Source organism: Octodon degus, unplaced genomic scaffold (genome assembly GCF_000260255.1).
Source record: "Octodon degus isolate 3935 unplaced genomic scaffold, OctDeg1.0 scaffold00168, whole genome shotgun sequence".
NCBI classification, from domain to species: domain Eukaryota; kingdom Metazoa; phylum Chordata; class Mammalia; order Rodentia; family Octodontidae; genus Octodon; species Octodon degus.
Genome location: NW_004524744.1, coordinates 416,391 through 426,419, shown reverse-complemented (window position 1 = coordinate 426,419; position 10,029 = coordinate 416,391). Strand labels below are relative to the sequence as shown.

General features: G+C 34.2%; 1 protein-coding gene across 1 annotated transcript in view; it reads left to right on the top strand.

Moving 5' to 3' along the window:
* Positions 1 to 7,667, top strand: part of Cnot6l (CCR4-NOT transcription complex subunit 6 like) — a 93,138-nt gene extending 85,471 nt beyond the window's left edge. Inside the window, exons 10-11 of the mRNA XM_004643185.3 lie at positions 1,366 to 1,568; positions 5,519 to 7,667. Coding sequence (XP_004643242.1) covers positions 1,366 to 1,568; positions 5,519 to 5,731 — 416 coding nt within the window. The 3' untranslated portion in view covers positions 5,732 to 7,667. The remainder of the gene's footprint in view (positions 1 to 1,365; positions 1,569 to 5,518) is intronic.
* Positions 7,668 to 10,029: the final 2,362 nt, after the last annotated feature.

The window sequence follows — 10,029 nt, the reverse complement described above, 5'->3', positions numbered from 1 at the left end:
TTTTCTATAGTCACTTTTAAGGTTCTGTTCTTGTGTTGGACTTCCAGGATTTTTTATTATGATGTGTCTTGGAGAGACTCTTTTGCCATCATGATTATTTGTGGTGCATATACCTCACTTATCTGTACAGTAAATTCTTTTCCATTAATTTGAAATTTTCTACTGTCATTTTAGTAAGTATTTTTATGGTTGTTCTATCTTCTGATTTTTCTACTAACTCCAATTAATCTTAGATTAGTCTTCTTTGCATCATCTTGGAGCTGTTGAATGCATTTTTTCACAATTCTCTTATTATTTTGAAGGTATCTCTCCTCAATCATATATTGTCAGGAGCCCTATCTTCTAGGTCTTTTTTATGTATTTGGTTGTTGCAGGGTCTCACTGTGTGGCTTGGACTTATGGTGATCTTCCTGCTTTCAGCCTTCCCAGTGCTGGGATTATAGGCATGCACCATTATACTGGGTCTCTGACCAGCTCAGCCCACACTGGGGGTGTGGCTGGCATGGCATGTGGTGCCAGGGATCGAATTATGGTTCCTGAGCTTTCTTAAGCTTCCCTATGCAGGTGCTTTCGTCCACTGAGCTGTCTTGCTGGCTCACTATCTTCTAGTTTTGACATTCAGTCCTTACATTGGTTACTTCTGCTGCCCATACTTCCAATAAAATTTTTTATCTCCTGAATTTCTGTTTGGACTCTTCTTATGTATTCTAACTTTTTCTATGCAGGTCATCTGCACTTTTGTATCATTTTGTTTAGCTCTGCTAAAATTTTACGAGTGTCTTCTATATACTCACTGATTATTTTGTTTATTTTCCCAATATCTTATTACTCATATCTTCTGTGTGCTTTCCAAATGCCTTATTGATCTGCTTTGTTATCTGCCCTGATAACACGGGGAATACTTTGCTTGTGTGATCTTTGGTTTCTCTCTGTTTGGTTCCATGTGGATCAACTTTGGGAAAGCTGAAAGGATTTGGAGGCTTTTTGTTTTTGGTTTGTCTCCTTATATATATTATTATTTTTTGGTGGTAGTGGGAATTAACAGTCTTTACAGTGTGTTGTATCCTTAGGTTTTTATTTATTTTGAGATAGGGTTTATTAAGTTGCTAAATTTTCCAGGTTGGACTCAGACTTGCAGTTCTCTTGCTCAGCTTCTCTGTGTGCTGGGATTATAGGTGTATCTCATCATGCCCAGCTGATACTTGACTTTTTAAAGTAACAAAAAAGACAGTTTCATAAGGTTCAATCTAATAAACCACTCTGAGCCTGGTACTTCCAATTTGGTAACAGGTAACAGGTCTTAGCTTATAGCCTTGTATAAGGACAAAATACTAAATGATAGTGATCCTTACTTTATTCCGCTAGGTGTTGTGGAATATTTAAGCAATGGAGGAGTAGCTGACAACCATAAAGACTTCAAGGAACTAAGGTACAATGAGTGTCTTATGAACTTCAGCTGCAATGGAAAGAATGGAAGCTCAGAAGGGAGAATCACACATGGCTTCCAACTTAAGAGCGCCTATGAAAATAACTTGATGCCTTACACCAATTACACCTTTGATTTCAAAGTGAGTAGCAGCTCTGGGCTGATATAGAAATTACATATACAAGCATGTGACCAATAAAAACCTCTGAATTTCTTTTTATTAAGTTTATTGCTACATTTTAGATAAAATATTCATTATAGGGACTCAGTCCTTATAATTAATTATATAACCTTCAAGAATTAAGTTCTTTTTTTTTTTTTTTTTGGCAGAACCGGGGATTGAACTCAGGCCCTTGCGCTTGCCAGGGAAGCGCTTATTCCACTGAGCCATCTCCCCAGCCCCAAGAATTTTTAAGTTCTTAAAATGTCTAGTGTACATATATACCAAAGCAAGGCATTTTGTTAGGTTATGGTTATTATTGTTCTCTTGAGAATTCTCTTTGTAATTTCATTTCTTAAAAGTTCAAATAATACTGGTACGTACACCGAAATGCTTACTATGCGCAATGCACTGTTTTAAGTCATTCAAGTGATGCACACCTGTAATCCCAGGATTTGGGAGTCGGAGGTAAAAACATCCTTGTAAGTTTAGGACGGCCTGGGCTGCAAAGTGAGTTCAGGGTCAGCCTGCACTACACAGTGTCTGTCTCAAAAAGACCAAAAGAGAAAAAAATTCACTTGAGTGTATAATGATATAATTATTCTTCACCTGTCTGTACCATCCCTAACTTTTAACAGTCTTCCAAATAATAAGCACCTAATATAGCTAAGTTTACTTTGAAAGAATTTGTATAGTATTTTGTCAAATTTCTTAGTACTTTCTATTGATCTTTAAAATTTTTTAAGTTTCTTTCAGGCATGTAGTTAATTATAGACAATTAAATTTACGTCTATTTTATATCCATGTAGTCATACTGATGCATTCCCATGTAGTGGAACACTGAAGCTTTAAAACAGGAAAAGATACTTTTTTTTTTACAAAATAAGAAAAAAAAATTGAATGGCCCATTGTACATGACAAGCTATTTTTTAAAAAGAGTGATTGTGGTTGCTTTTTGTGATCACTTTACCAATGCCAGTGTTTTGGTCATTTTTATCTATATGGAGTATTCCTGTTACTTTACCTCTGTTTGACACTCTGACATTTTAAGCATCTATACTAATTAATATATTATCCCCCAAATATGGCAATCTTAGAAAGTGGTTTGGTAAAAGAAGTCAAGAGAGGATTTAGTACAAAACCAAAAAATTTACAGCTCCAATATCCTTCTTTCCAAAAAAACAAATAAGAGGAAATAGAAAGGTGTATTAACTTTATTAAGTGGCTGTCACAGACAGGAAGTGGGAGAAAGTTGCTTATAAGTTCAATCTTACTTAGTATTTTTGCAAGCAGGTAATTTTATTCAGTGATGTTCAATTTGTTTCAGTCACTCTTGTAGTGATATGCTGGTAGATACTTAATAGCTAACTTTCTGGGAAAAGAAGCCCTGATTTGCATCATTTGCTGATTTCTGTGATTTAAGTACTTCTGCTGCTGTAGATTGCAAGCTTCCAACACGATGCCTTTGAATGCAGTGAATGGAAAGGGGTACAAAGGTAATTGGTACTAGCTAACTCTAACATGCCACTGTTTTCGTGTAAGCGTAAAAAACATTTCTACATTGAATGACAGTTTATTTTTCCTTGCTTTTTCTCTAAAGGTTATCTTTTCTTTGTAAGGCAAAAATCAGAGAAACAAAATTTTATATGTTAATGTACCCATCTTCAGTCATCTGAATAGTTCTAAAATTCTTTGTTAGGGCTGGCTAGATAGTTCAGAAGACTAAAGTGCCTTCTTAGGCATAGCACGGTGGCCAGGGTTTGAACCGGGGCATGCTGAGACAGCAGTTGAGACTGGGTGTGGTGGTGCACACCTGTAATCCCTGTGCTTGGAAGGCTGAAAACAGGAGAATCCATATGAGTCTGATCTATGGAGTGAGACCCTGTAGACCCTGTACTAAATACATAAAATATAAAATAGAATTCTTCGTTGATGTTTCCTCATTATATACATATTAATGATTGAATCAAAAATCATAGTGTGTCACTTACATAGTTTAAAGAAATATAGTTAAAAGATCAGAGATGCCTGGTTCAGAGTGCATGTGATATTTGGGTAGGATAAGATAGGTGAGAGCTAGAAATGACTGGGAAAGAGGCAAATATAGAAGAGACATAGGCTTGCTGGATCAGTGAATGAGAGGATGGATGAGATGGAATGGCTAAAGAAGGGCCCATCTGACTCGAGAATTACGCTTTTAGTACAAGCAATAGACAGTGAACTTTCCAGGTTTATACAAATATTTTATGTACTAAATGCCATCCTAGAGTTAGAGGTAGTCAGTACAAAAGAATAGATACATCAAGTATAAAATGTCATGTGATGACTATTAAATACAGATCCCAACACAGTATTCTGCTGTTGTTTCATTGAGATGTTTCAGTTGGTTGAACATTTTTTGCTTTCTTGTTTGTTGAGTAAATGGTGTTTAGAATTCAGAGTCATTTAATCTAGATATGGTTTGGGGTGAAGGATAAGCAGTTAGGAGAATTACCTTTCTCAACATGACTTGCAGACCAGGTTAGCTTAATAAACCTAATTCAAACCTGCTGCTGCTGCTTATTCCATGTCCACAGCCAGTCTAGCAGCATGAATCATTTATTTATTTTTTCTATGGATCATTTAATGAAAAGAGGAAAGACAGCTCTCTATTATGTCGGGTAATACTCCTTTCTCTGTTACTTTACAAAATTTATAATTTCTGTCTCATTCTTTTAAATAAACAAAGGCTAGTATAATATTTGCTCTGCTCTTTGATTTTTTTTTTTTTTTTTTGTCAAGTCCTACAGATTTATATAGGGTAGTTTTTACTAACATACACAATATATTTTCCCACACTAGCCTTTTAAAAAAGAAACTGAATCAAAAAAGTTAAAAAATCTTTGGATCTTGTTTTTGGATTAATCCATTACATTCTTTGTGAATAAGATCAAATTTAATTAGGTATAGTATTTGTCTTTTTGGCTGTCTTGCTGCACATCCAAGCTGGACCTGAACTCACTATGTAGCCCATGCTGGTCTCAAACTTATGGCAGTCCTTCTGCCTCACCTTCTTGAGTGGTGGATTGTAATCATGTGCCACTATGTCACTACTTGTATAACATTTGGGAATAGGTAATTTCAAGGGTAGAAATATTTTTCCCTAATTTAGTTTTTGCTGTCTTGATTTACATAATAACTGTTAGGCAAGAAATTTGGCTTTGCTGTCTTATATACACAGTCTGGAATAGTCAAACCCACATTGGTTTTGAATAAATCATCTAACATTAAAAGAAATAGCTGCTATCTATGAGTCCCTGCTAAATGATTTTTTATTTAAGTAATCTTATATAGCAAGGAAATCAGAATGCATAGTATATTAGGATTTGTGAAAAACTAGTATTCCTTCTTTTTAAATTAAAGAACAGTGAAACAGTTAAATGTAACTAGTTTGTATGTAACAAATCTGGGCAAACTGAATTATAAGTCTGGAAACATGCTTTATAGTGGCTTTGAGTGTGTTTGGTTGTCTCAGTGTGTAAATAATTGAAAGTAATGCAAGTTCTTATGAAAGGAAATTGAGTTCTGTCTTTTCACTGCCTGTTTATATAAAAATTAGTTTCTACTTTTCTTCATTGACAGTGAAATTTCTGTAAAATGTATACTGATACATTAGGTTTTATAAAGCCAAACAGGCCAATTCATTCTAAATTTGCTTAGACATAATTTGCTATGTTCAGCTTCTCAGTTTATCACTTAATGCACAAATGCTGAGCTGTCTTGATTTAGTGTAATTCACATTAAAGATTTGAGTCTTGTTTACCAAGATAATAGGTACCAGAAATACAATTTTCTTGATTATTTGGTTTTTATAAATTATGGATTGTTCTTTATATGTAGCTTTTTTTTGTAATCATGTTGTTTTTCTTTCTTTTTGTTTAATCTTTTTTCAGGGTGTGATTGACTACATTTTCTATTCCAAGACTCATATGAACGTGCTTGGTGTCCTGGGGCCTTTAGATCCTCAATGGCTGGTTGAGAACAACATCACTGGGTGTCCACACCCTCACATCCCTTCAGACCACTTCTCACTGTTAACACAACTTGAACTCCACCCTCCAATCCTGCCTCTTGTCAATGGTGTTCATTTGCCTAATCGGAGGTAGTGGAGTACTGCCCCGCAAAGACGGGGACCTGTTGCTATGGACCTGTACAGTTGTAAATCAAAGTATGTAGGAGTGAAGTATGGCCATCCTAAAGCTGCTTCTTCAGGTTCCTTTCATTATGTGTTTGCTATAAGACTTTGTACATTTTTGTGCATACTGATATCATTTGGCACTAGGGCTGGAAACAGAATAGTACTATCCAAAATTTTAATTTAACATGTTTTTAAATTGGACTTTCTTCATAATTATATTGTCAGTACTCATAATTGATAAATCACCAATTTGAAGCCCAAGAACAGTGTATTTGCTTTCTTAAAACACATTTTTATGAATGGTTTCAAATGAGCAAATTATTGCATAGAAGGAAATTTTTAAAAATTATAAATATAAATTTTAAATTGAATGATGGCATACCTTGCAGGGAAAAATTTCTTGAAATTGTTTTTCTTTATGATAAATTGACTTTTGGCTGCCCAAGTTATTTGCACATTAACAAAGCACTTAAATATTCTTGATCTGTACATAAACTATAATATAACCTCTAGGTGTAAGAAAATTTTGAGAAATTAAAAGATGATTGCACGATATGCCTTCAAAATCAAGCATCTAATAGCACATGACAGTTTGTTGGAGATTCACTGGTTGCTTTGAGGAATCACTTTTTTTGTTTCCCTGTTTAGTTATACCCTTTTTAGAAGTATTCCAAGCTTGTCTCTTCAGTTCATTGTAGAGAAATAGCAAGTAATCTACTAACACACATTTTAAAAATAGAATTTGGTATATTTAAAATGCCCACAAAATTTGTGTCTGATATTTTTCATATTCTTGTCTACCTTTGTGTAGGAAAAAGATACTATATGATCTATATCATTTTTTGCCATTATAGTCAAATGTTTATCAAACTGCTAAAAGAAGACCTGATCAGAATTTCAGAAGGGGAAAGCCATACAAATATTTCATGTGTTTCCCCAAGTAAGTAAGTGTCTGTTGGTTTGGGGTTGTTCAGATAACAGTGGAAAAGATTTGAAGGAGTGAAAAAATAGATTTGAGGGCAGTAGTTGAAAACTGTGGATCATTTTTCCGGACTCTAGCTGCCAAATGGCCATCATATGCTTTTAATCTTTATTTCTATTGTCTGTCAGGGTTGAATTAAGAAGCTACTGGTTTATTCCCAATTGTTGATGCCTTTAGATATGTTAGCTTTTTTTTTTTTTTTTTTGTGCCCAGGAGAGGCCATTTTAAAATCGGTGGCTCAAAAGGCAGTGAACATGACACTGCTTTCCGGGGAAAAAAATTGGTTGCCTATTTGATGTTAATTATGGCACAATAACAGGAAAAGGTTGTGTCTGTGTTTTTAAGTTTTTCTTTATTCTGCTTTTTTGCTGCTATAAGAATTTTCTGAAATTTATATTTTAAACTTTTCATGCACTTTACTGTTTCTAGTCTCAAAGTGTGATATTTTGAACAAATTTTCCAGTATGTGAATGAAATTTTAAAAGAAATATCCTATATTTGTGTCTCACTAATTATATAAAGTATAAGTCAAATCTAAATTATTTAATTAGTTTTAAATATATACAATTTGTCTCCTCTCTCAAACCTGACATGCTAGCTTGTTTTATTAATATTAAATGATGCATTTCATTTGGTCATTTCATACTAATTTCTTGCATAAATCAATCAGGCTATATATGATAAATATTTCCCTAAAGGGTAATTTTAGTGGAATGAGGGTGGTGGGATGATGTAATAAGTAACATGTTTGAGATTGTATCAGAAAGGTTCTGTGAAGCCTAAACCCTAAATTCCCCTTTAAAAGTGCCTAGTGATAGAGGCGTTGTTTGTCATCTATTATAATTGGAATGTCGTTGTAGTTCAGTGAAATTTGTTGTAAATAAAATACTCTTTTAAGTATCTTAAAGTATCAGAATAAAAACAAAAAAAACAACCCTTAAGACAACAGATTTCCTCCATGTGCAGGTACCCCTTCTTATATACCTCAAGCATCCAACATCTAGCCATGCAAATTGAAGCATAGTACTGGAAAGTAGAATAGCGTGAAAAACTTAATTTTGTGGACATTACCTTTTTTTTGTAATCAGCTACTGTATGTTTTATTTTGGCTTTTTTATTTTGGGTGGGTTTTCTGCAGGGAGGTATATGCACTAACAAAACATTTTCCTCCTTTCATATACGCATGTTATTTAGCAATGTGAGCAATATTTCCTACCATACTTCACTCCCAATATTTTTGAGATATTTGTATAAAATGGAATTTAAAGTTCACTTATGATTGTATATGAATCACAGAGGAGCCCATTTATTAATAAAAAAACTTTTTTAATAGTTAAATGTAGAGGGAAAATAAAAAAAAAATTGGGAAACATTGTAAACAGCTTAAGTTTATTTTGTGTATGATTGAGGCACTCTGTTGCAGGAAGGTGTGTAATTGGGTTCTCTCTGCTTCCAAATGCACTCTTTCAAACCAGTCATTATCCTGTGTACTTTTAATGTGGTTTTAGTAAATGTTGGTAGTAGCTTTGTTGAAGTAGGTAATTGTGTTATTTTTGGGTGGCGCACACACTTGGGGCATGGTAACCCAAATTTCATGTGCACGGTTTCCCTTTAGCCCACTGCCCAAATTTCACAACACCCTTCACCCTCTGTTCCCTTTGTAAAAGGAGTGGTATCTGTTTTGAGCTGCCAGTTCAGATGATCAGAAGAGCTGCTGTCCTCAGCATTGTCTTGTTAAAATGCATGCCATTTGGAACTTTGGCAGCAAGAAGCCAAAAGGAAGAGGTGAATGACGTACAGTATATATTCAGGAAAAGTAAAATATATATGCTCATACACTTTCTAGTTCTCAGAATAAGTTAGTCTGTGCCATTGGGCTGCTGCATATTTTATGTGAGCATAAAAAATTTGGGCATTTTAAGGTTATGATAATTTTTTAGAAACTTAAACATGATTTCTGATACTTAAGGACTGAGATGTTCTTAAGTTTATTAAAACAGTGTTGTTTGAAGAAGGGAAAACTGCACTGTTTGCCATTATCAGTCATACAAGTGCATGTCAAGTCACCCACTCTCTCAGGCATCAGTATCTGCCTCATAGCTTTACATATTTTGATGGGGAATATTGCAGCATCCTCAGGACTGACATCTGAAAAAGGCTCAAATTCACTTACTGCTCCTTGCTTGTTGACTTTGTTTTAAAATATTGTGCCTGGTGTCAACTTTTAAGCAACAGCACTGCCTAAAAGCAAGCAGAGAACAGGATCCCAGCACCATTCTATAGGCAACTTTTTAGAATTCAGATATAGTAAATTTGTTCGAGATTTATGATGTTTTATGTAAAAAATTTTTTGTACGACATAGCTGAATATTTTTGTTTCATTTCTTTAACGTAAGGTGTGTGAACGTTCATTTGAATATCACATGTTAAAGTCAGGTATGGCACAATGGGTTCTGAGACCAGCTTTCCTCCCCCTCCCATTTGCCTTTTCCAAGCTCTTTCTTTTCAAATTACTTTTCTGATGTTCATAGACAGATATTTAATTTTACTGATAAGCATCTTGTGTGAATGTATTTAAAAAGCCACTGTATTTTAGTGTTGTAGTTTGCAGAAAATATAAAGCTATGTTTATTTGTTCCTGTTTTTGATGTCTTAAAAGTTATGTATTAAATCACAGAGATGAAAGGGAGAAAGTTGAATAATATCTTAAGACTCATATCACTTGATTTAATGACAGATTACATTAGTAAATGAAAACTGGAACATGGGCAAACATATGTTGTATTCCATTTAAAAATTCTGCCTCCTAAGTATGTTATTGTAAATGGGTAAAAACTAGTATTTGTCAAATTCACTAATGCCACCTATGCTTCCAATATAAAACACTATGAAGTAGAGAAAGCATAAGGAGAAATAGGTTAGATAAGTTCTTGGAAGGAACCAGAGGTACAGTATATGGTTTGTCATTCCTAATACAATTTTCTAGTATTAAAAATTGACTCTGCCCCAAAACTTACTTGATTCTAAGCTTTATATTCTAAGTTTGATATATTTGAATAGCTTTGAAAAAATTTGCTGACTGATAGTAGCTGCAGTCATGGAAAAATACCAGGTTTTGCTAGAGTAATGGTTTTATGGCAGACACAGGCTTTATGGCATGTTTCTAAGTGACAGTCATGCATCTGTTTTGACAGAAATGTGAATTTTCACATTTGTACGCCTTTTCTCTTGTGTGAATACCCTCACTTCTTACAAAATCACCTTTCTTATGTGTTGAGGTTTGT